Consider the following 27542-nt stretch of genomic DNA (forward strand, 5'->3'; position numbering starts at 1 on the left):
TTCCAGTTCATCTCCTCTCTCCCCCCGCCCCACTACTTAGTTTAAACGCACCTGTGTAGCAGTGACAAACCTGCCTACCAGAATGCTGGTCCCCCGCCTGTTAAGGTGCAACCCGTCCCTTTTGTACAATTCATCCTTACCCTAAAACAGATCCCAGTGGTCTAAGAATCTAAATCCCTGCTTCCTGCACCAGCTCCTCAGCCACACATTCAGATCCCCTATCTCCCTGTTCCTGCCCTCACCGGCACAAGGAACTGGAAGCAAACCGGAGATAACCACCCTGGAGGTCCTGCTTTTCAGCCTGCTTCTGAGTTCTCTGAAGTCATGCTGCAGAATTTCTTTCCTCTTCTTCCCGCCGTTATTTGTGCCGACATGCATTACCACTTCCAGCTGTTCACCTTTATCCTTGAGGATGCCCTGCAATCAGTTCATGACATCCTGGATCCTGGCACCAGGGAGGCAACACACCATCCTTAAATCCCGCCTGTTGCCACAGAAACCCCTTTCTGTAGCTCTCACTAAGAAGTCCCCTACTACCATGGCTCTGCCTGACGTCTGTCTCCCCGGCTTTGCTTCAGCGCCAATTTTTGACTCGCACCTGTCCGCTTCTCAGACTGACAGTGTCTTTTGTCCCAACAGCTTCCAAGAGGGTGAACCTGTTTTCAAGAGGTACATCCCGTGGGGTCTCCTGTATTCCAAGCATCCATCCCTTCCTCGTCATTGCCCCCCCCTTTCTAGTATCTTAAGTGTAATGATCTCGCTGTAGGTCCAGTCCAGGTGAACCTGAGATCATCCAGTTGCCTCTCCAGTGCCCCAATACGGTCCTTCAGGAGCTGAACCTGGTCACGCTTTCCACAGTTGTAGCAGTAGGAGGCACCATCAGTGTCCCTGACCTCCCACATCAAGCAAGCATCACACTGAATCAGTTTACCTGTCATCTCTTCACCACCTCTCACCCTCTCCAACTGTGGTGTAGTCCCCTCCCTCAGCCTCCTCGCCGAAGTCTCTCGAGCCAAGACTCGCATTTTTCTCACAAGGCGCTCCCCGACAGGCCACTCCCCTAGAGCAAACCTTGCTTAAATTGGCTGATAAATTGACTAATTCGTTTCACTTGCCGCACTTCTGCCGACCTTGAAGGTATATGTCGCAGTCTGGTCCTAGCCGGTTTTTAAATCAACCACTCCTGACTTGATGGGCTGAGTAGTCTATTTCTTCTATGTCTTATGGTCTCTTCATAGTTTGACCTTCATGGCTTGGTGTTGCAGTTTTACAAGATTCTGAGCACAATTTTTGTCTGCCAGTCCTGTGGTGTGTTTCTTGTTAAGGTCGATCATTTGCAATGAAGGTGATGCAGCAGCAGAATGTGATAGCATCCAGTATGATTGCTGGTTCACAGTTGCACCATTTTGCATTGTTACATCTCAGATAGGCCCACTGGATTATCAGTCCATACCAGTTCCAGAAAGTGTGATTTTGGTCTGATTTTCCCGCGCCTTACCGGGATCAAACTAATTGTTCTTCTCTCAAGAATCTGATAGTTGCCCTTTAAAAGTTATGATTAACTCTACTTCTGATACTGTTAACAATCAGTGCAGTGGAACAGGAGGATCTTCAGGTTCATGTCCTTAGATCCATCAGAATTGCTCTGTAATTTGATAGACTGGTTAAGAAGTGTTAGCCTTCCATTAGTCAGAGGATTGAGTTCAAGAGACTTGAGGTAATGTTACAGTTCTTTAAAGCTGTTGGAATAGAAATTGAAATGTGTTCAGATTTGGTTGCCTTATTATAGGAAGGATGTGGAAGCTTTAGAGAGGGTGCAGCGGAGATTTACCAGGATGCTGCCTGAATTAGAGAGCAAGTCTTATGAGGATAAGTTGAGCAAGTTAAGACTTTTCTCTTTGGAGAGGAGAATGATGAGAGGTGTGTTTATAGGGGTGTACAAAATGATAAGAGGCATAGATTGTGTAAATAGCCTGAGACTTTCTCAAGGTGGAAGTGGCTCATGCAAGGGAAAGCATAGCGGACATGTCAGAGATAGGTTTTTACTCGGAGAGTGGTGGGTGTGCGGAACTTTTAGCTTTAGCACGTTGAAACATTTGTAGATAAAAACATAGAAACATAGAAAACCTACAGCACAATAAAGGCCCTTCGGCCCACAAAGCTGTACCGAGCATGTTCTTACATTAGAACTACCTAAGCTTACCCATAGCCCTCTATTTTTCTAAGCTCCATGTAGCCATCCAGGAGTCTCTTAAAAGACCCTATCGTATCCACCTCCACCCTATCGTATCCACCTGCAGCCCATTCCACGCACTCACTACTCTCTGCGTAAAATAAAAACAACTTACCCCAGACATCTTCTCTGTATCTACTTCCAAGCACCTTAAAACTATGCCCTCTCGTGCTAGCCATTTCGGTCCTGGAAAAAAGCCTCTGACCATCCACACAATCAACGCCTCTCATTATCTTGTACACCTCTATCAGGTCACCTCTCATCCTACGTCACTCCAAAGAGAAAAGGCCAAATTCACTCAACCTATTCTCATAAGGCATGCTCCCCAGTCTAGGCAACATCCTTGTAAATCTCCTCTGCACTCTTTCTATGGTTTCTGTCCTTCCTGTAGTGAGGTTACCAGAACTGAGCACAATACTCCTAGTGGGGTCTGACCAGGGTCCTATATAACTGCAACCTTACCTCTCGGCTCCTAAACTCAATCCCATTGATGAAAAAAATGGAGGACTATGTGGGAGAGAAGAAGTAGATTGATTTTGGTGTATTGAAGGGTTGGCACGACTTTGTGGGCTGTAGGGCCTGTACTATGTTATACTGTTCAATGTTCTATGACCTGGCTGCCACTTAAGAAAAATATTTTTCTTGTATTATCCCAGCTCTTCTTCCAATCAATATGTCATATGGTTCTCCTCACTTTCTGTTACCTCATGTGGACTCCTGATTACAAATCGCTCCAATAAATTTTTTCTTGATCACTTTTGCTCAAAGGAAAATAGCTTCTCCACTTAATCCATGTAACTTGGTTTCTTTGATTCTGAAATCTTTCTATGAGTTGTTTTTTTTTCTTATCTTTGATGTTGGACTTTTTAACAAATTTGATGTAATTTGAAAAAAAGTGGGTGCTATAGATCCATCAAAACTGAAATTAGTTCTGTCCTTATATCTGTATGTGAACTCTTTTGGAACATGTGGATGTTGCAAATGCAGATTGTAGTAAGGTACAGTACATGACAGAGTCCCCATGGGAGGCTCATCCAGAAGATCAAAATGTATGTGATCCCCAGTGATTTGGCAGTTTGGACTAAGAATTGACTTGCTCTTTGAAGATGAAAGGTGGTTGTAGATGGGGCTTATTCTTGTTAGAGGTCTGCAGGGATCTGTTCTGCTGTTTGTGATGTATATAAATGACCTGGATAAAAACGTAGATGGGTGTGTTAGTAAATTTGCAAATTATGCAGAAGTCGGTGGTGTTGTGGATAGTATAGAAGACCAGCAAAGAATACAGTGGATTACAGTCAGTTGCAGATTTGGGTGGAGAAATAGCAAATGGAATTTAATCCAGCAAAATGTGAAGTGTTGCACATGTCAAATTTGTAGCCACCTTCAGGGAACTGTGAACTTGGACCTCAAGACCCCTTTTGTCATCAACACCCTTAACAGTGTTGATGAACAGAGGGATCTTGAGGTCCAAGTTCACGGTTCCCTGAAAATGGCTGCAAAGGTTCATAGAATGGTAAAGAAGGAATATGCTTGCCTTTATTGGTTGAAGAATTGAGCTCAAGGGTCAGGAAGTTATGTTGCAGCTTTATAAAACTCTGGTTATGCTGCATTCAGTTCTGGTTGCCCCAGAGCTGTTGTGGTTTTAGAGAGGGTGCAGAAAAGACTGACCAGAGGGCACGTGCTGTAAGGAGTACATAGACAAACTTGCTTTCTCTCGAGTAGTGGAGGGTGAGTGGAGACCCGATAGAAATTTATAAGCACAAGCCTGTTGTGATGGTCTCAGCCCAAAGCGTCAACTGTTTGTTCGTTTTCATGAATGCTGGTTGATCTGCTAAGTTCCTCCAGCATTTTGCATGAACTGCTCTAGAACTTTATAAGATTTTGATTTCTCTGGAGTCGAGGAGGCTGAGTGGAGGCCTGGTAGGGGTTTATAAGATTATGAGAGGCATAGATAGAGTAGACAGCCAGCATCTTGTCTCCAGGTTTGAAATGTCTAATACAAGAGGACAAGTATTTAAGGTGAGAGGGGATAAGTTCATAGAAGATGCGAGGGGAAGTATTTTTTTAAATACAGCGTGGTGGGTGCCTGGAACTTGCTGCCTGGGATGCTGGTGGAGGCAAATGTGATGGGGTATTCGAGGCAAATGTGATAGGGGTATTCAGGTGGCTGCTAGATAGGCCCATGAATGTGGGGGAAATAGAAAGATGGACATTGTATGGGCTGAGGGGATTAGTTTAATCGGTCATTTGATTACTAATTTAATTGGTTCGGTACAACATTGTGGACCTCTTCCTGTGTTGTACTTCTCTATGTTCACATTTTTAACTGACCAAAGTGCTGAACTTCATTTTCCACAGGGGAAGTATTTTATGCCTTGAATGAGGATGAAGTCTGCAAATCTGTTGCGCTGATGCTGTTACAAAATGCCGTAAAGTTCAATCTGTCAGAGTTTGAGGAGGTGTGGCAACAGAGTGTACCTGAGGGCATGTCAACAAGACTGGATCAACTCAAGGTAAAAATTCCTTGAATGATTGTCATTCTGTTTAACATTTGATATGCTGGTGTTTATCTTGATGGCCCTGGGTCAGTTTTGGATAACTCAGTCTCATTTCCATTTTATTCTCCTACAGTATCTGCTCAAACATCACTGATCATACACCCAAACCAATGAGAGGGTGAGAAAGAGTCCAGCTCCCATGGTGTTATTATTATTGCTGTTCTTTACCGAGATTGAGGGGTCAGGGACAGTTATTGTCACTTTTTTTTTGCTTAGGGGAGATTTTGGAGTCTGTGAGTTTTGCTTCTTTCTTTTTTTCATGCCAGTGGGGGCGGGGGCATGAGGGTGCAGTTGATGTCTTTTCTTTCATCAGCACTCATGGTCTTTCTGTGTATAATGGCTATTTGGAGGAGACAAATATCAGAGCTGTATTGTACATCTGTACTTTAACAATAAAATGAACCTTTTGAATCTTTGCTTGTGAGCAGGAATCTGCAAATTCTTCATCCTTGGCTGCTTTCTGTGTAGTAGAGTATAAAGAAAAAAATCAGTTTAAAAAAACTGCAATTCTTTAAAGATCAAAGTGCAAGGTACATTTATTATCAAAGTATGTCTACCATGTACAACTTTGAGATTTGTCTTCTTACAGGCAGCCACAAAAACAAAACCAAGAAACCCAATAGAACCCATCTTAAAAAGAAGGCAATTAAACAGCCAATGTGCAGGAAAAAACAAACTGTGTAAACAATAAAAATTAGTAAATAACCTTCAGAACTGAAGTTCACTTAAGTGAATGCACAGCCATAGAAGCCAGTCACAGCTGATCAGTTGCAGGCAACAGCCTAGATCAGCACAGGGACGAGTAAACCTCACGGAGCAGCAAGCTGAACACTTGCCCATCCTTCACCTCTGGCTCCGACACCCTGACCTTTTTAATCTAGCCTGGCGCTTAAATCGGCCAACCAGGAGCCTATTCCTTGCTCTCAGACCTGGGCCCTGCCTCTTTGGTATGCACACAGGCCCAATCTTGCCGATTCGATTCGGTCCATACCCTATCTGACCAATTTGGGCCGGCACTTAAATTGGTCACACCTCGGCTTGTTCCTTGCTCACGAGCCTGGGCCCCATTGCCTGGCTTCGAATTGCCTCCAGGTCCACTCCAGCAGTCAAACATTGGCTTGTTCCCCACTCTTGGGCCCAGGCCCTGGCACCTCGATTTGCCCCATACGCACCATGCAGCAACCATCCTGCACCTTCAAGACTTCAGTTCACACCACAGCAATGGCAGGTGGTTCTAAAGCTCGACCCTGCAAGGGAAGTTACAGGCTTCCATTGTTACATTACAAGATTGCAATGGTAACTTTCGAGAATAATGAAGTAGTTAATAGTTAAACACAAGAAGGTCTGCAGATGCTGAAAATCTGGAATAACACACAAAAAATGCTGGAGGAACTGAGCAGGTCAGGCAGCACCTATGGAAATGATAAATAGTTAATGTTTCGGGCCAAGATGCTTCTTCAAAACTGGAAAGGAAGGAGGAAGACGCCAGAATAAAAAGGTGGAGAGAGGGCGAGGATAGCTGGAAGGTGATAGGTGAAGGCAAGTGGGTGGAAAAGGTAAAAGGCTGGAGAAGAAGGAAACTGATAGGAGAGGAGAGTGGACTGTAGGAGAAAAGGAAGGAGGGGGACCCTGGGGAGGTGATAGGTAGGTGAGAAGAGGTAAAAGGCCAGAGTGGGAAATATAAGAAGAGTGGAGGGGCAGGGCATCGTTTTTTTACCAGGAGGAGAAATTGATATTCATGCCATCAGGCTGAAGGGTATCCAGATGAATTTAAGGTTTTGCTTCTGATCCTGGCACAAGAAGGGGCTGTGGACTAACATGTCAGAACAAGGATGGGAATTGGAATGTTTGGCCCGCAGGAAGTTCTGCTTGTGGTGACTGGAGCGGAGCAGAGGTGTTTGACGAACTGCACAGCTACACCTACCTTCCCACTCCCCCCCCCACTGCCCCCCAAATTTTCAATGGGTCTCACCAGTCTAGAGGAGACTTCATTGGGAGCACTGGATGCAATAGGTGACCCGAGCAGCTTTGTAGGGAAAGTGTTACCTCATCTGGAAGGACCTGTTTGGGGCCCTGAATGGAGGTGAGGGAGGAGTGCATGGACAAGCGTAGCACTTAGGAAGTGCTGGGGGTGAGATTAGTGGGGAACGACAAATGGACAAGGGAATTGTGGAAGGAGTGATCCCTGCTGGAGGTGGGGGGGGGTGGCAAGGATGTTTAGTGGTAGGATCCCTGTGGAAGTGGCAGAAGTTGTGGATGATGATGTGTTGGATGCGGAGGCTGATGGGGTGGTAGGTGAGGACAACAGGACTGTTCTATCACTGTTAGAGGAGGCAGAAAGATGGGGTGAGCGCAGATGTTCAGGAAATGGAGGAGGTGCGCATGAGAGCAGCAACAATAGTGGGGGAATGGAAACCCCATTCTTTGAAGAAGGAGGACATCTCTGATGTCCTGGAACAAAAAACCACGACCTTGGAACAGGTGTGGCGGGGGTGAAGGAACTGGGAAAAGGGAGTAGCATTTTTACAGGAGACACGGTGGGAAGGCATATAGTCAAGATAACCGTGGGATCGGTAGGTTTATAAAAGATGACAAGCTCAGTATGGGTGTGTGAAGCAGCACTAGTGCAATTGTCAATGTACCGGAAGAAGAATTGGGGAGTATTACCGGGGAAACTGTTCTGTGTAGCCAGTGAAGAGGCAGGCATAGGTATGGCTCCTGTGGGTGCTCATGGCTACTCAAACGTGGAAGGAGAGAGGGAAAAATAGCTGGAACGAGGACCAGCTCTGCCAGACAGAGGAGGGTGGTGTTGGAGGGAATTGGTTAGTACTTTTGTCAATAAAGAAGCAAAGAGCATTGAGGCCATCTTGATAGGAGGTCGAAGTGTATAGGGACCGAACAGACAAAGTGAAGGTGAGGGAGTCGTGGTCCAAGGAATTGAAAGTTACTGAGAAGATTGAGGGCATGAGAAATGTTGTGGATGTAGGTGGGAAGGGACTGATCCTTTTCAGTCTTGAAGAAGGGTTTTGGCCCAAGATGTTGTCTGTTTGTTAATTTCCTTAGCTTGACCTGCTCAGTCCCTCCAGCATTTTGTGTAATTTTGTGCCAGCAAGTCTGTGCCTCACCAGAGCCATCTTGAACCGAATTTAAAGTCTAAAGCAAAGCAGAAAATACTGGAGATGTTCAGCAGTTCAGGCAGAATCTGTGGATGAGAAACAAAGTTAGTGCTGCAGGTGGAAGATTAGATTACGATTAGCTTTATTTGTCACGCATATGTTCATACAGTGTCATTTAGTGTCAAATCAAATCAGTGAGGATTGTGATGGACATTCTGCAAGTGTTGCCATGCTTCCAGTGCAAATTCAGCATGCCCATACCTTGCTAACCTCATGCATGTGTCTTTGGAATGTGGGAGAAAACTGGAGCACCAGGAGGAAGTCCATGTAATCATGGGGAGAACATACCGTTTGTACAATCTCCTCATAGAGAGCAGCTGGAATTGAACCATGATCTTGCAGCCAGTGCTGCAAAGTGTTGTGCTAACTGTTACGTTACCATGCCCCCACATTACGGTAGGTATGTATTGTTGAGATGACCATGTTCCAGATGAACATGAGATAATTGCTGTATTTAAATTTTATTTAAAATGGTCTTATTTTCAGTTGGTCCTTTTCATGAGAACCCTTGGTAGCTAATACTGATGATAAATCCTCAACTTGAAGCATTAATGCATCTTCTCATCCCACAAAAGCTGCCTGTCCTGTTGAGGATTTCCTATTCTTTTTGTGTTTATTTCAGATTTCCAACAGCTGCAATTTTTTGCTTTTCATTTCATTGGACCCTTCTCCTGACATTACTTTGGCTCTACCCTTAGCTGCTTTCAACAAGCTTTTTCTACAGTTCTGTGGCTGTGTTGTCATGAGATATAGTATCTTTTAACCCCTATCCCTCCCTGCTTCCTTCATTTTCCCTCAGCTTTTTGACAACGTTGGAATCTCATATCATACAGATTACTTGTGGTACATTTGTGCCACAGTAGCATCGTAGGTTGCATGATGCTATTGCAGCTCAGGGCGCTGAAGTTTGGAGTTCAATTCTAGTGTTCCCTTTAAGAAAGGTTGTATGTTCTTTCCTATTTATGTGTGGATTTCCTCTGAGTGCTCCGGTTTTCCTCCCACAATCCAAATATGTACAGGTTAGTAGGTTAATTGGTCAGTACAAGTTGTCCTGTGATTAGTCTAGGGTGAAACCAGTGGGTTGCTGGGCAATGACAGACCTGTCAGTACGTAATTGGTCATTGTAAAAGCAAGGATGTGATGTTGAAACTTTATAAAGCACTGGTGGTACCTCACTTGGAGTATTGTGAGCAGGTTTGGTCCCCTTATCTTAGAAAGGATGTGCTGAAACTGGAGGGGGTTCAAAGGTTCATGAAAATTAGTCAAGGATTGGAAGGCTTGTCATATGAAGAGTGTTTGATGGCTCTGGGCCTGTATACACTGGAGTTCAAAAGAAAGAGGGGTGACCTTATTGAAACGTATCAGGTGATGAAAGGCCTTGATAGAATGGATGTGGAGAGGATGTTTCCTATGGTGGGAGAGTCTAAGACCAGAGGACACAGCCTCAGAATAGAGGGGTGTCCTTTTAAAACGGAGATGAGGAGGAATTTCTTTAGCCTGAGAGTGGTGTGTCTGTGGAATTCTTTGCCACAGGCAGCTGTGGATGCCAAGGCTTTATGGATAATTAAGGCAGAGGTTGATAAATTCTTGATTGGTCAGGTCATGAAGGGATATGGAGAGAACACAGGAGATTGGAGCTGAGAGGGAAAATGGGTCAGCCATGATGAAATGGTGGAGCAGATGCGATGGGCCAAAAGGCCTAATTCTGCTCTGATATAATACCATTAGATATGGGAGCAGAATTAGGCCATTCAGCCCATCGAGTCTGCTCCAACATTCCATCATGGCTGATCCTGGATGCCACTCAACCCCATATACCTGCTTTCGTGCCATATCCTTTGAAGCCCTGACCAATCAGGAAACGATCAACTTTTGCCAAGTATACCCATGGACAGTCTCTACCGCAGTCTGTGGCAGAGCATCCCACAGATTCACTATTCTCTGGCTAAAAAAAATCCTCCTTACCTTTGTTCTCAAAGGTCACCTCAGTTTTGAGGCTGTGTCCTCTAGTTCTGGATACCCCCACCAGAGGAAATGTCCTCTCCATATCCACCCTAACTTTCAACATTTAGTATGTTTCAATGAGATCCCACCTCATTTTCTAAATTCCAGTAAGTACAAATCCAAAGCTGCCAAACGGTCCTTGTATGTTAACCCTTTCATTCCTGGAATCATCCTTCTGAACCTCCTCTGGACCCTCTCCAATGACAGCACATTCTTTCTGAAATATGGGGCCCAAAACTGTTGACAGTACTCCAAGTGCAGCCTGACTAGTGTTTTATAAAGGCTCAGCATTATCTCCTTGCTTTTATGTTCTATTCCTGTTGGAATAAATGCCAACATTGCATTTGCCTCCTCAAACTATAAATTAACCTTCTGGGAGTCTTGCACGAGAACTCCCAAGTCACTCTGCACTTCTGATGTTTGAACCTTCTCCCCATATAGATAATAGTCTCCATCATTGTTCCTTTTACCAAAATGCATTGTTTTATGTTTCCCAACACTGCCATGTTTTTGCCCATTCTTACAATTTGACTAAGTCCTGATGCAATCGCATTGCTTCCTCAGCACTACATACCCTTCCACCTGTCTTTGTATCATCTGCAAACTTGCTACAAAGCCAAGAATTCCATTATCCAAATCATCGGCAAATAATGTGAAAAGTAGCGGTCCCAATTCGGACTTCTGAGGAACATCACTAGTCACTGTCAGCCAACCAGAAAAGGCCCCTTTTATTTCCACTCGCTGCCTCCTGCCTGTCAGCCATTCCTCTATCCATGCCAGTATCTTTCCTGTAACACCATAGGGTTTTATCTTGTTAGGCAGCCTCATGTGTGGCACCTTATCAAAATATCCAAGTAAATGACATCCACTGCCTCTCCTTTGTCCACCCTGCTTGTCACGTCCTCGAAGAACTCTGAAAGATTTGTCATCTTATGGTCTTCAGGTAAATTATCCGGTGATTAGGCTAGGATGAAATTGGTGGGTTGCTGGGTGATGCAGCTCGAAGGGTCGGGAAGACCTGTCCCATGCTGCATGTCTAAGTAATTGTTAACACTGTCTCTCTGACACTAAGCTCATCAGTTTGATGAATAGATTTGTTTTTATGTCTAAGTGCTTTGTTTGTGTGTTTTAAATAATAGTAGGTAGTAAATAAATCAGGCTCTTGCATTTCAAAGGTATTACCATGGAAACCTTGAAAACTGCCCTGTAGAACGTGGCTTACACTGCTATTTATGTTTGCGTCCTCTGAATAGATGTTAACCAGAAGTTGAATTTGTTAGCAGTCACTGTCTGCTTAAGGTTCCTTAAATTTGTTATAGCTGGGGGTTGTAGTGGGGATAAGATCCCATGACCTATTAAATGCTCCCTGTAGTGTGTGTCTCAAATAGCCCTTGATAACCAAGTCCAGCGCTTGGCCTTTGCATGTGGTTTAGCTACTAAGCCGGTGAAACCATTTCTGCAGACAGGAGAAGGGGCAAAGGCAGGTTACTGGCTCCTTAAATCCAGTCACTTCGGGCAGATGGGGCTCTTCAGGCATGGTTGGCAGCTCATCTAAGAGAAGGAAAACTCTCATCTTAAACCTCAGCTGCCTTGTGGCTATACCTACTCATGGGGTAAGTTTTGGAAGTAACCCCTGACGGGAAAAATCTGGAGCTGGAGTCCCTAAGGCAGTCCTATGTTGAGTCCAACACTGACTGGCAACTCCTGTGACACTGCCACTGCCAAACTCTATCAGTCTCTGGGTTTCCTTTGGATTCATCAGCTGTGTGGAGCGGGGAGCCTGCTACATGGGCATCAGCTTTCATTCCATCGTGCTGTCCTGGCTTGCATATCACATAGACAGCTAGGATGCAACATCCATGGTCAACCCTGACCAAGGGAGGAACTCGCTGTGTGCTCTACGGTACTGGTACTTTCTATAAGTAGAAAGTGGGCTTCGTTTTGGCAAAAAAATTATTCTGTAAGATGATGTAAAAAAAAGAAGCAAGGTAGGCCAATCAGCCCCATCTCCTGATTCCTACGTAGGTGTAATGTGTCTCCATTTCTGTCTTGAATATACTCAATGACTATTTCCACAGTTCTCAGGTTAGAGACTTCAAAGTACCTTTATTATCAAATTATGTATACTGTATACTGCCTCGAGATTCATGTTTTTGCAGCTACCCACAACATAGAAACACAATGGAACCCATTAAAAATCCTAAATAACAAAGACTGTCAAACACCTAGTGTGCGGAAAAAAAAGAGAACAAATCGTGTAAACATTCAAAAAGTAAACAAATAAACACAGAATATGAGCCTAAAGTGAGTCCAGAGCCAGTTCGACACTGAGCAGAGTGAAACTGGTCCTGGAGTGCAGTGGTTGCAGACCATAGCCATGGAGCCAGTTCATGCTGAGGTGAATGCCGATGGTTGCAGGCCACAGCTGTCGAGTTATTTCAGTGCTGAAGTGAGTGAACCTTGCAGAGTACAGAGCTGAACACCGGTTCATCCTCTGCCTTCAGCCTCGACACCTTGACTTTAAAAATCTGCCTCAGTGTCTAAATCGGCCAAACTTAGGGTTTTTTTTTGCTCTCGTGGCTGGGCCACGAAAGCTGATGCCCATGTAGCAGGCACGTGTCCAACAATGGCTGCCGTGGCCGTAACTACTTTTTCGAGAGTCCCATTCACTGAATCCTCCAGGATAGCACAAAAATGTGAGATTGTGTCAACGGTTCAAAAGCACAACTCCCAATGGGAAATTACAGGCTGTGTGGATGGCAGTGAACGTAGTCCAGAAAAATTGTAATTAATTGAATAGTTAGTAGTTTTGTTTGCTGCTTGTAATGCGCCTCGGTGTCTCACCACTGCTCTCTTTACCGGCTTGAGGTTCAAGGCCATCTAAGAGAAGGAATTCTTTGTCGTTTCAACTTAAATGGATGACCTTATATTCTGAACTCTGCCTGGCACTTCAAGGATCTATCATGTGAATCTTCCTCAGGTTCTTTCATGTTTCAATAAGTTCATCTCTCATTCATCTCAACTTTGATTCATTATGGGCACAATCTGCTGAAAACCTTTATGCCAGAAATCAGCCTAGTGAACCTTCTGTGTGCTTTTAATCTGCATAGTTTCTTCCAAATTCTGCATAGGTTCTTCCAAAACGATTCCTCTTACAATTTCTTTTCAGTCGATGCACACAATGTTCAAGACGCAGAAATTTTAGCAAAAGTGAGCAGTTTGAAACAATGCATGATATTTAATGAAAGGATCAGATGGAGTTCAACCTGGAAAAGTGTGAAGTGACACACTGAAAATGCTGGTGGAATGCAGCAGGCCAGGCAGCATCTATAGGAAGAAGTACAGTCAATGTTTCGGGCCGAGACCCTTTGTCAGGACTAACTGAAAGAAGAGATAGTAAGAGATTTGAAAGTGGGAGGGGGAGGTGTCGCTTAATCTGGCCTCCTTTACTGTCAAGATGAAGCCACACTGAGGTTGGAGGAACAACGCCTTATATTCTGTCTGGGTAGCCTCCAACCTGATGGCATGAACATTGATTTCTCTAACTTCAGATTAATGCCCCCCCACTACTTACCCCATTCTTTATTTATTATTTTCCCCCTTTTTTTCTTTTCTCTCTCTCTGTCCCTCTCACAATCACTCTTTGCCTGCTCTCCATCTCCCTCTGGTGCTCCCCTCCACCTTTCTTTCTCCCTAGGCCTCCCATCCCATGATCCTCTCCCTTCTCCATCTGTGTATCCCTTTTGCTAAGCAACTTTCAAGGTCTTAGCTTCATCCCTCCCCCTCCTGTCTTCTCCTATCATTTCGGATCTTTCCCTCCCCCTCCTACTTTCAAATCTCTTACTATCTTTTCTTTCAGTTAGTCCTGACGAAGGGTCTCGGCCTGAAACGTCAGCTGCACTTCTTCCTATAGATGCTGCCTGGCCTGTTGCGTTCCACCAGCATTTTGTGTATGTTGCTTGAATTTCCAGCATCTGCAGATTTCCTCGTGAAAGTGTGAAGTGATTCACTTTGGAAGGTCGAATTTGAAGGAAGAAGGCTGGTTTAGTGGCAGGATTCTTACTGTTGTGGAGTGTTACGAACCCCGTAACTGAGTCACTTACCAGCAAAGATAGAGAGGTCCGTTGAAGTCTGATGGTACTATTTTTAACAGTATTTGTTGGTAAAAATACACAAAAATAATATAAATGCAAACATACAGATACAACACGTCATCAATACAAAATCTAAAAGTGCGGGTATAATGATAATCAATAAGAAATAAGCTCTATCGTTGTCTAGGGGACAATGTATTGTCCGATGGAAATATCAAAGTCACTTAATTCATTCAGGCTGCAGCCTTTGGTTAGAGTCAAGAGAGAGATTTTAGAAACTTGCCAGCTTTTTCCTTTTTATGATGTTGATCCTTCGAGAGTTCCGTTTGTGTAGTCGGTCCTTTAGCTAAGCCGTTCCATGGAAGACTCGTCATCCGGGCAAGGATGGACACACACACAAGTCCCCACTGGCTGTCGCTATTAAAACGCTGTCACGGGATTTCTAGCGTTTCTCCTGGTGCATCTAAAGGGGTTGTTCCCCAGACCCTCTTTTATCCTTACTTACGGGGTCTCAGATGTCAATCAGGTTGGGATGATGCAATCCCTCAACCAGCCCACTCTGGTCATTCCCTGAGGGCTTCAATGAATAGTACAGTACTCAATACACAATTCCGTCTCCAAGAGGCAATGCTGCTATCCGTGGCTTTGTCTTGCTGAGGGGCCAGGACACAGTCCAAAAACCTTTAGGATTCTCTCTCATTTCCTGGGTCCCAGACCCGAATTAATAGTGATCTTGCGATTCTCGAAAAGGAGGGGGCTCCTTTGTACCCTTCGGCCCCTCAGAGTTGTGGCACATTCATAACAGGAGGAACAGAGGGATCTTGGGTGTCACATCCATAGATACCTCTAATTTGCCACACAAGTTAATGTATATGTTAAGTTGGACTTCATTAGTCGAGGGATTGAGTTCAAGAGGGGCAAAGTAATGTTGCAGCTTTATAAAACCCTGGTTAGACCACACTCCTGTCTGTTTACTTCTGGTCACATTATATGAAGGATGTGGAAGCTTTAGAGAGGGTGCAGGGGATGATACCTGGATCAGAGAGGTTGTCTATGAGGATAGGTTGAGTGAGCAAGGGTTTTTTCTTTGGAACAAAAGAGGACGAGAGGTGACTTGATAGAAGTAAATAAAATGATAAGAGGCGTAGATCGAATGGATAGCCAGAAACTTTTTCCCAAGTGGAAACAGCTAATTCTGTTCTGTACTGAGTGTGGTCTCCCAATGAGGAAGTCAATGATCCAGTAGTGGATGGAGGTACAGAGGCCCAGATTTTGGAGCATTTTTCATAATGCTATGCAATGCTTCGACCAGTATCGGATCTCTAACTGAAGTGAACGACAGTGGTAAATTTCTGTGTGGGGGAACACATTTGCCTTCTCCTGCTTACTGCTGATGCAATTTAAAAAAATTATGTTTCTTAGAGGCTGTGATTCAGCAGAGTACTCAACTGTGACCCTGACATTGGGAAGAATTTGATGCAGCTGAATTCCTCCATCAATAACTATTAGGAACTAATACACAGTTTTATAGTACTCTAGTAATATTGGTAATGTTGTAATTTGTTCTGTATTTCATTTAAATACAGAATTTGTTTTATACCTTTATAATGATTTCCATGAAACTTCAGCTAATTGGGACAGCTGCTTAATTGGGTGAAAATGAACTGGTCCCAATTAACTGGAATCCACTGTATTGTATCTTGAAAGCTCTTCTGATAGACAAATACTCAACAAAGTGAGTTCTTGATTTATCAAAGTGATAATTTATTAGAAGACCGTTTGTTAAAAATATTTTGTAAATTTAAAGCCTGAGCAAGATGCAATGAAAGTATTTTGGTTCATTGAACACTTGTGCACAAAAAGCGGTGCACTATTTCTTACAGTGTATTATAGTTCCATAAGTTAAAGATGTGTATCCTAAGAAGTCAAAACCATGATGGTGAAGAATGATAAATCAGGGAATTACTCTACAGGTACGGTGTGTAGTGGAAATTTGCCCCAAGCCTCCCCTGAATTCCAGATTTCACATGTAACTGTAAGGTAAAGCCATATCCTGCCAAAAGTACAACAGTATGATTGAGCAGGAATTGTTTTTAAGATTACTTAACTTATTCTCTTCTAGGATACAAGTACTTCTGTTGAGCTTTTTTCCATGTGTGGAAGCAGTGCTTTTCATCCATAAGACCATCAGACGAATTAGGCTATTTGGCCCATTGATCTGCTGTGCTATTTCATCATGGCTGATGTATTTTCTCTCTCAGTCTCATTCACCTAGTCCTCCCTGTAACCTCTGATGACCTTGAACCTATCAGCCTCTGCTTTAAATCTATTTGGCCTCCACAGCCGTCTGTGGCAACGAATTCCACAGATTCACCACCCATTGGCTAAAAAACAATCCTCCTCATCTCTGTTCTAAAGAGACGTAATCTGAGGCTTTGCCCTCTGGCCCTATTGGAGACATCCTCTCCTTGTCAGTTCCATCTAGGGCTTCCAATATTCCCCACATGGAACAGTAGCTGACCCCAATCCTGCGCTCGCACAGGGGTAGGAACTGTAGCTCACTCATTTTTACCTTCTCCAGGCTCAGTATTGAGATCAGCAGATCTACTCATTAAGTGCTTTGTTCACTGGCAGTTTCACATTGAGGAGCACTTGCTTACAAGTTACTTGGAAACTTGGACTGCTAAAGCCATTTTACAGCTGATTAAATGAAAGAGATTATCTTAGTCATATGTACATTGAAGCATACGGTGAAATACATTGTTTCCATTATACAATCTGAGGATTGTGCTGCAGATAGCCCTTGGGTGCTGCCACAATTCTTGCGTCAACATAGCATGCCCATAACTCATTAACCCCAAATGTATGTTGTTTGGAATGTGGGAGGAAACCGGAGCACCTGGAGGAAACTCACATGCACATGATCAAGGGGAAAATGTACAAATTCTTTACAGTGGCAGGAATTGAATTGTAAAGCTTTGTGATATATACACACACACACACACACACACACACACACACACACACACACACATAAGTGGCTGGTTAGTGGAAATTTATCATTCAATTGCAAATGAAACTGCTTTTAAAATTCATTTTTTTTTTGTATACCATTGGTCTTGCCTGTCCTGCAGGGTGTTGCTCTTGTGGATAGAAATTCAAGGCCGCAGGTGATTTTCCAGTTACATGTGGAGGATCTGTCAGAGAGCATACAGGATCGATTCAACAGTCTCTTTAACATCAGGGAGAAATGGACAGAAGATGATATTGCTCCATACATCCAGTGAGTAGTTTCGATAGTGACATGAATTCTGAATTATTGCAAAGGTTGTGGTGATGATATTTGGACTCTGCAACAGGATATGAAGAGGCGAATTAAGAATTACAGTGCCTATAAAAAGCACTACCTTCTCCTCCCCCCCCCCCCCAAAGAAGTTTTCATGTTTTGTTGTTTTTCAATATTGGATCACAGTGGATTTAATTTGGCTTTTTGACACTGATCAACAGAAAAGACTCGTATCAAAGTGAAAACAAATTTCTATAGATTAGTCTAAATTTATTACAATTATTAAACACAAAATAATTGATTACATGATTGTTCAACCCCTACAAGTCAGTATTTAGTAGATGCACCTCTGGCAGCATTTACAGCCTTGAGTCTGTGTGGATAGGTTTCTATCAGCTTTGCACATCTGGACACTGCCATTTGTCCCCATTCTTCTTTACAAAACTATTCAAGCTCTGTCAGATTGCATGGGGATCGTGAGTGAACAACCCTTTTCAAGTCCAGCCACAAATTCTTAATTCGATTGAGGTCTGGCCTCTGACTTGGCCACTTCGTGACATTAACTTTGTTGTTTTTAAGCTGTGTAGCTTTGTAGGATTGGCTTTCTGCTTGGGGCCATTGTCTTGCTAGAACACAAATCTTCTCTGAAGTTGCAGTTCTCTTGCAGACTTCAGGTTTTCTTCCAGGAGTTCCCTGTATTTTGATGTATTCAGTTTATCATCTACCTTCACAAGCCTTCCAGAGCCTGCTGCCGTGAAGCATCCCCACAGCATGATGCAGCCACCACCATGCTTCACAGTAGGGATGGTGCATTTTTGATGTGCGGTGTTTGGCTTGTGCTAAACATAGCGTTTAGTCAGATGGCCAAAAACCTCAATTTTTTTTCATCAGACCATAGAACCTTCTTCAGAGTCTCCCACGTGCCTTCCGGCAAACTCTAGTTGAGATTTCAAATTAGTTTTTTTCCAACAGTGGCTTTCTCCTTGCCACTCTCCCATAAGGCTGTGACTGATGAAGCACCCGGGCAACAGTTGCTGTATGCACAGTCTCTCCCATCTCAGACACTGAAGCTTGTAACTCCTCCAGAGCTGTCACGGGTCTCTCGGTAGCCTCCCTCACTGGTCCCCTTCTTGTACAGTCACTCAGTTTTTGAGGACGGCCTGCTCTCGGCAGATTTACAGCTGTGCCACATTCTTTCCATTTCTTGATGATTGACTTCACAGTACGCCAAGGGAAATTAAGTGACTTGGAAACTTTCTTGCATCCATCTACTGCCTGGTGGTTTTTATAACCTTTTTGTGGAGTTGCTTGGAGTGTTTTTTGCCTTCGTGGTGTAGTTTTTGCCAGGATACTGATTTACCAGCAGTTGGATCTTCCAGATACAGGTGTATTGAAACACCTTGACTGCACACAAGTGATCTCCATTTAACTAATTATGTGACTTCTAAAACCAACTGGCTGCACCAGTAATGATTTGATGTGTCATGTTTAGAGAGTGAATCGTTATGCAATCAATTATTTTACATTTTATGTTTATAATTAATTTAGATCACTTGGTAGAGATCTATTTTCACTTTGACATGGAAGTCTTTTTCTGTTGGTCAGAAAAAACAAATTAAATCCTCTGTGATTCAATGTTTTAAAACAATAAAACATGAACATTTCCAAGGGGAGTGAATAATTATAGTTACTGTAAGTAAGCAAAAAATTTGGCACATGAAAGGAAGTATATGGTCAGGAACTTTGGTAAAAAGAATCAAAAGATAGTTTCTCTGTTATTGAAATAGAGATTGCAAGTGAGTGGACTACAGAGAGATCTAGGTGTCCTTGTATATGAAACACCAAGTTATATTGGCCTTCATAAATAAGGGTGTTGAGTACAGGAGTTGGGACGTAATGTTGAAGTTGTATAAGACTTGGTGAGGACTAATTTGGAGTATTGTGTGTAATTCTGGTCATTTACCTACGGAAAATTTATCAATGAGATAGAAAAAGTGCAGGGAAAATTTACAAGGATGTCATTGAGGCTTGAGGATTTTAGTTATTGGTAAAGGTTAAATAGGTTAAAACTTTTATCTCCTGGAGTGAGAGAATGAGGGGAGATTTGATAGAAGTATACAAAATTATGAGGGGTGTAGATAAGGTAAATTCCAGCAGGCTTTTTCCACTGAGTATGGGTGATACTAAAACTAGATGACTTAAGCTTAGGGTGAAAGGTGCAATTTTTTGGGGTACCTGAGGGGGAACTCAGCTAAGTGGTCCACAGGAGTCTTGGAAATTCAATCCATCTGCTGCTCATTTCTCAACATTTTGCATTCTCACATCCTCAGTTTATTCTTCATTAACTACATTTCATTACTTTACATTCCATGAAGTAAAGTCTTAACCTACTTAAACATTTCCTGTAACTCAGGTCCTCAAGTCCTGGAGCAGCACCAGGCAAGCTTGAAAATGAGACTATAACCTGTTACTTAAACCTGCCGTGTGCAGTTACATCTCTGACCTGTGAAAAAGGCTGCGTCAATGTGTCATCGTCTGTGATGGTAGAGTAAGGCATGTGAATGCGAAAGGAAAGCCTGCAGCACTCACATCCATCCTCAGCTTGATGCACCTGATGAATGATTCACACATACAAAATGCTGTAGGAACTTAGTGAGACAGGCAACATCCATGTAGGGAAATAAACAGTCGATATTTCAGGCTGAGACCTGGCTCGAAATGTCAACTGTTTATTCCCCTTCATAGTTGCTGCTTGACCTGCTGAGTTTCTCCGGAATTTTGTGTGTGTGCTCAAGATTTCTAACATCTACAGAATCTCTTGTGTTTATGGTGAATGATATACCTTGATTTTTTCTCGAGGTCCTTATAACTGCAGAGACAGTCTTTAGTTATGTTGATTTACTTTATATCTTACCAGGAAATGGAAAGCATTTTAGACTGTAAGACATAGGAGCAGATTTAGGCCATCTTGCCTATCTAGTCTGCTCTGCCATTCAATCATGGCTAATACTTTATTTCTATCTCCTCCCCAACCCCAGTTCCTGTCCTTCTGTCTGTAACCTTTGATGCCGTATCCAATCAAGAACCTATCAATCTCTGTCTTAAATACGCCCAATGACCTGGCCTCCACAGCTGCCTGTGACAACAAATTCCACAAATTCACCAGCTTTGGCTAAAGAAATTTCTCTGCATCTCTGTTTTGAAAGGGTGTCCCTCTATCCTGAGGCTGTGCCGTCTTGTCCTAGACTCTCCCACCATGGGAAACATCCTTTCCACATTTACTTTGTCTAGGCCTTTCAACATTTGAAAGGTTTCAATGAGATCCCCCCTCATCTTTCTGAATTCTAGCGAGTACAGACCCAGAGTCATCAAATGTTCCTCGTATGATAACCCTTTCATTCCTGGATTTTGTCCTTTTGAACCTCCTCTGGACCCTCTCCAATGCCAGCACATATTTTCTCAGATGAGGGGCCCAAAACTATTAACAATACTCACGGTGAGGCCTCACCAGTGCCTTATAAAGTCTCAGTATCACATCCTTGCTCTTGTATTCTAGACCTCTTGAGATGAATGCTAACATGGCATTTGCTCAGATTCCTGGATTTTCTCCCCGTTTAGAAAGTAGTCCCACATTTATTTCTACTACCAAAGTGCATGACCAAGCATTTTCCAACGTTATATTTCATTTGCCACTTTCTTGCCCATTTGCATAATCTGTCTCAAGTCTTTCTGCATCCTTTCTGTTACCTTAATACTACCTGCCCCTCCACCAATCTTCATATCATCTGCAAACTTGGCAACAAAGCTATCTATTCCATCGTCTTCTGAATTCTAGTGAGTACAGACCCAGGACATCATTTTGGTGCATCAAAGATTAAGATCACAACTTATTGAAAATGCCATTAGCAGAATACACAGCAATTTTTAAATTAACAAGTGAAAGACTGTCTCACAGAATGAAAGCTCATTGATTTATGCTGTATACGGTATTGGTAAGAACAACGATGTGATCCTGAGGCTTTAAGGCATTAGTCAGATCGCCCTTGGAGTATTGTGAGCAGTTTAGTAAAAAATGTCCTGGGTGCTATAAGGTACCCAGGATATCTTCAAGGAGCGGTACCTTAGAAAGGCAACGTTCATAATTAAGGACCTCCAACGCCCACTGTTCTCACTGTTACCATCAGGTAGGAGGTTCAGAAGCCTGAAGGCGCACACTCAGCGATTCAGGAACAGCATCTTCCCCTCTGCCATCCGATCCGATTCCTAAATGGACATTGAACCCTTGAACACTACCTCACTTTTAAAATATATATTCTGTATTTTGCACTATTTTTAATCTATTCAATATGCATATACTGTAATTGATTTACTTATTTTATTATTTTATTTTGTTTTTTTTTTCTTCTATATTCTGTATTGCATTGAACTGCTGCTGCTAAGTTAACATATTTTACAATAATAAACCTGATTCTGAGCTTTTGGTTTTTTACCTAAGAAAAGATGTGCTGGCAGTGGAGAGCTTCCAGAGGAGGTTTACAAGAATAATTCTGGGACTGAAAGGGTTAACACATGAGGAGCCTTTGATAGCTCTGGACCTGTACTTGCTGGTGTTCAGAAGAATAAAAGGTCCTCATTGAAACCTGTGGAAAGGCCTAGACAGAGTGGATGTGGAGAGGATATTTCTTTAACGGAATTCAGAACCAGAGGGCACAGCCTCTGAATAGAGGAACAACCAATGATTTCACTTTCAGGACTCGTATCTTAGCATTTCATTTTCTCATTATTTATTGCTATTTATTTATATTTGCATTGGCACAGCTTTTTGTCTTCTGAACTCTAGTTGATCTTTCATTGATCCTGTTTTAGTTACTATTCTATAGATTTGCTGAGTATGCCTGCAGGAAAATTAATCTCAGGGTTGTAAGTGGTGACATATATGTACTCTGATAACATTTACTTTTGAACTTTTTTAAAATTTCGAACAGATGAGAAGGAATTTCTTTATTCAGAGAGTGGTGAATCTGTGGAATTCATTGCCACAGATGGTTGTGGAGGCCAAGTCATTGAATGTATTTAAAGCAGAGGTTTATAGTTCTTGGTTAGTCAGGACACCAATGATTATGGGGAGAAGGCTGGGGAACAGGTTTGAGTGGGATAACAAATCAGCCATATGTTAATAGTGGAGCAGACTCGATGGGCCAAGTGACCTAATTCAGCTCCTATGTCTTATGGCCTGAAAAATATAAATGAGCTACCATAATATTATTAAATTCAAAAGTTTAATTTATGTGGAAATGTTGGTTCCAAAGAACCAAGGCAACTGGGAAGTTTAAACCTTAGATTAAAAAAAAGACTGGTGATCATGAAATTAATGGAATGTTACAAAATTCTTCCTGGTTCGCTGCTGTCTGGCAGGGAAGAAAATTCCCATCCTTGCTCTTGTGGCCTGCTCGTGACTCTTGCCTGCAGTTAGGACTGAACAACAAATACTGTTTTGGTCCTGAGGCCCTGATCTGCAAATGTATGTATCTACAAATGACTATGAAAGTAATTGAGAAGATTAATGATATGTTGCCTTTATTTGGCAATCTAGCATGTTGATCCATGGCCTCTTGTGCCAAGATGAGGCCATCCTCTGGGTGGAGGGGCAACACCTTGTACTCCATCCTGGGTAGTCTCCAACTGGAGGGTATGAATATCAATTTCTCCTTCCATTTTTATATAAAAATCCCTCCCCTTCCCCCTTCTATTCCCCACTGCATTCTTTCCTCTTTTCACCTGTGTATCACATCCCCCTGGATCCGCTCCTTCTTCCCTTTCTACTATGGTCCACACTTCTCTCAAATTCCTCCTTTGCCACCTATTTACTTTTCCCATCCACCTATAACCTTCTAGCTATCCTCTTTCTCCTCCTCCCCCACCTTTTTTATTCTGGCATCTTCCCCCTTCCTTTCCAGTCGTGATGAAGGGTCTCTGGCAGAAACATTGACTGCTTTTTTCCATAGATGCTGCCTGACTTGTTGAGTTCCTCAAATATTTTTTGTGCGTTGCTTTTATTCGGAAGTGGGTTGGAATACAATATTAAGGAAGTCTTCCTTTTGTGAAGCCGCACCTGGAGAACAGTGTGCAGTTTTCATCTCTGCTGTTAGGGAAAGCTCTCTGTGTTTTGGGAGAATTGCAATTTATTTTCACTGGATTTTCACTGGTGAGTCCTTTATAGGTCAGACTGAGTAGGACTGAGGTGAAGTATGGTTGAAAGATGATCCTTTAGCAATGTACAGTATACAGAGAGAGATGGATAAGATCGATGCCAGCAGCCTGTTTCCTCAAGCTGCAGAGTCTAAAACAAGACAGCATAGTCTCAGAGGGAGATTATGTCCTGCAATTGAGTTGAAAAGCTTGGTTATTTAGAAGGTTGTGATTTTTTGGGATGTTTTTATTCCAAAGGATATAAATGAATACAAGGCTGAGGGTAATAAATTTTTGAATAGCAAAGGATCAGAAATGGATGAGGTGTAGGATCAGCAATGATCTTACTGTGTGGTAAACCAAACTACTGCTCTGTCTTAAGTTTCTGATGCCTGCAAGAAGCAGGCTAAACTCAATCAGACCAACTTATTGTCAGCCACAGACAACAGAAGATTGTAAAAAAAAGGAGACATTTTCTGTTTCACATGAAGTGAAAACCTTTAAGAATATGTGATCCACTTCCAGTCTGAGAAGGAAAGTGATGAAAGGTGATGAAAATGAAGATGATAATTATTATTTATGGAAAGGTAAAATATAATGAACACTTTGTGTTGTATTAAAATATACTGTGTCTGAAATTAAGTGATGAAGAATACTGACTACTGAACACTGCAGAGAGTTCATAATACATACACTCAGTGACTACTCTTGTAGGTAAAAGAGTGGAACCTGGTGTGGTCTTCTGTTGCTGTAACCCGTCCACTTCAAGGTTTGATGTGTTGTATATACAGAGATGCTCTTCTGCACACCCACTGTTGTAAAGTGTGGGCATCTGAGTTACTGTCACTGTCCTGTTAGCTTCAACCAGTCTGGCCATTCTCCTCTGGCCTCTCTCAATAATAAGATGCATTTGCCCACAGAACTACTGCTCACTAGATGCTTGTTTCAAAACACACCATTCTCTGTAAACTTGAGAGACTGTTGTGCGTGAAAATCCCAGGAGATTAGCAATTTCTGAGATACTCAAACCACCCCATCTGGCACCAACAATGATTCTATGGTCATAGTCACTTGGATCATTTGTCTTCCCAATTCTGATGTTTGGTCTGAACAGCAACTGAACCTCTTGACCATGTCTGCATGCTTTTATACGTTGAGTTGCCATCATGTGTACCTAATAAAGTGGTCACTGCGTGTACACAATCCTTGTTCCATGTTTGTTTCATTCCCTGAAAGTTAATTCAAAGCCATCTAAATTTTAACAAAGTGTACATTTTTGTCATGGCATGATTTAATGTCTTTGCAGGCTGTATTTCAATTTTTAACCTTTTTATTCTCTTCCTCATTTAATTAGGGGTTTATGTGGAGAAAAACAGACTATTGGGTCTCTACTGACCAAGCATGCACGTTCATCTGTGCAGAATGGTGTGAAGGTTTACAGTTCAAGAAGGCCAGTTTGAAGGTGAAATCGAACACACAAAACCTGCCAGGAAGATGTGTCTCAAACATTGCAACTGCTTGTGTTCCTCAGTCTTCCATGGTTGTGGAATTTTAACATGCATTCTTCCTCATTACTTTTATTTTTTCAGAAATCATGATAAACAGCCAGGATATGTTCTTTATTTATCAACCAAAATAAAAGTTACACTGCAACTAATTATGTCAAAGGAGCTGGTGGATGCTATGAACATTTATACTTGATTACAAAAAAAACCTTCTTTATTGCTATTTGCAATTACAATACAAACTTATATGCCTATTGGTGGTTGTTCAGTGACACTTGTTCGTCATGAATATTGTTTTGGCCAATTTGTGTGACGCGCCCTCAACTCCAATAATTGTTCCAAAAGTTAAAGATCTGTATTTGATCCTTTATTAGCAATTAGAAAGCATGCAATTAAAATTGATCGTAACTAAGTGAAGTTGAATGTAATTTAGAGATCAACAAAAGATACATCTGTCAGCCCCCAGATGCAAATTGCCTCGAGCAAAGCACAAATACGTAAACTTATTCCCTTTGCTTTTACCACACCCGTGTAACCAGTTACCAAAATAAACGCACAACACAGAATACAATGCAGATATTGAACAGATCCATGACTCCTGCAGGTATCATATGATTGCATTGTAATGAATGACAATACAAGGTTTTTTAAAGTCCAATTATATCTGAACTGATTTGTTAATAAACTGAACAATTCCATTTATTTATTTATTTATTTAGAGATAGTGTGGAATAAGCCTTTCGGCCTTTCAAGCCACACCAGCCGGCAACCCTTGATTTAACCCTCGCCTAATCTTGGGGCAATTTACAATGACCAATTAATCTACTAACAGGTAACATCTTTAGACTGTGGGAGGAAACCAGAGCACCCAGACAAAACCCATGCACTCTACAGGGAGGACGTACAAACTCCTTACAGAGGATGCCAGAATTGAACTCCGAATTCCCTGACGCCCAAGCTGTAATAACAGCACACTAACTACTAACAAGAGAAAACCTGTACCACCACACTAGCCTCTGCATCCAGCACATAATTCTCCAAAACTTCCAACATCTCCAGTGAGATTCCACCACCAAGCACATCTCTCCCCTCCACCCACAGGGATTGCTCCCTGGTCCATTCATCCCTCCCCACTGATCTCCCTCCTGGCTCTTCTTGCAACTGGAATATGTGCTACACCTGCCCCTACACCTCTTCCCACTACCATTCAGGCCCCGAACAGTCCTTCCAGGTGAGGTGACACTTCACCTGTGAGTCTGTTGGGGTCATACGTTGTGTTGGATGCTCCCAAAGTGGCCTCTAGTATATCTGTGAGACCCAACGTAGATTGGGAGACCGCTTCACCAAGCACCTACACTCCATCCACCAGAACAAGTGGGATCTCCCACTGGTCACCCATTTTAATTCCACTTTCCATCCCCATTCCGATATGTCTATCCATGGCCTCCTCCACTGTTGTGATGAGGCCACACTTAGGTTGGAGGAACAACACCTTATATTCCGTTTGGTCAGCCTCCAACCTGATGGCATTGATTTCTCAAACTTCCAGTAATGCCCCACACCCTCCCTCTCCTTCACCGTTTCCCAACCTCCACCCCTCTTTTCTTTCCTCCATGGCCTTCCGTTCTTTTACCAATTTACTTCCCAGCTCTTTATTTTATCAGACAGACATGCTTTATTGATCCCGAGGGAAATAGGGTTTCGTTACAGCTGCACCAACCAAGAATAGTGTAGAAATAAAGCAATATAAAACCATAAATAATTAAATAATAAGTTAATCGTGCCAAGTGGAAATAAGTCCAGGACCAGCCTATTGGCTTAGGGTGTCTGACACTCCGAGGGAGGAGTTGTAAAGTTTGATGGCCACAGGCAGGAATGACTTCCTATGACGCTCAGTGTTACATCTCGCTGGAATGAGTCTCTGGCTGAATGTACTCCTGTGCCTAACCAGTACATTATGGAGTAGATGGGAGTCATTGTCCAAGATGGCATGCAACTTGGACAGGATCCTCTTTTCAGACACCACCGTCAGAGAGTCCAGTTCCACCCCCACAACATCACTGGCCTTACAAATGAGTTTGTTGATTCTGTTGGTGTCTGCTACCCTCAACCTGCTGCCCCAGCACACAACAGCAAACATGATAGCACTGGCCACCACAGACTCATAGAACATCCTCAGCATCGTCTGGCAGATGTTAAAGGACCTGAGTCTCCTCAGGAAATAGAGACGGCTCTGACCCTTCTTGTATACAGCCTTGGTGTTCTTTGACCAGTCCAGTTTATTGTTAATTCATATCCCCAGGTATTTGTAATCCGCCACCATGTCCACACTGACCCCTTGGATGGAAACGGGTCATTGATGCCTTAGCCTTTCTCAGGTTCACCACCAGCTCCTTAGTCTTTTTCACATTAAGCTGCTGATGATTCTGTTCGCACCATGTGACAAAGTTTCCCACTGTAGCCCTGTACTCAGCCTCATCTCCTTTGATGATGCATC

At 42.8% G+C, this 27542-nt stretch overlaps 1 protein-coding gene across 2 annotated transcripts in view; it reads left to right on the top strand.

Moving 5' to 3' along the window:
- The window catches only part of dscc1 (DNA replication and sister chromatid cohesion 1), an 83678-nt gene extending 56854 nt beyond the window's left edge, over window positions 1-26824 (top strand). The window contains exons 7-9 of one of the 2 annotated variants that reach the window (XM_059957621.1): window positions 4592-4746; window positions 17200-17348; window positions 24895-26824. In XM_059957621.1, the coding sequence (XP_059813604.1) occupies window positions 4592-4746; window positions 17200-17348; window positions 24895-25000 (410 nt within the window). In that variant the 3' untranslated portion in view covers window positions 25001-26824. The remainder of the gene's footprint in view (window positions 1-4591; window positions 4747-17199; window positions 17349-24894) is intronic. The other variant, XM_059957702.1, reaches the window with a different exon arrangement.
- The last annotated feature ends 718 nt before the right edge of the window (window positions 26825-27542 follow it).

This window comes from Hypanus sabinus, chromosome 1 (assembly GCF_030144855.1).
Source record: "Hypanus sabinus isolate sHypSab1 chromosome 1, sHypSab1.hap1, whole genome shotgun sequence".
Lineage (NCBI taxonomy): Eukaryota > Metazoa > Chordata > Chondrichthyes > Myliobatiformes > Dasyatidae > Hypanus > Hypanus sabinus.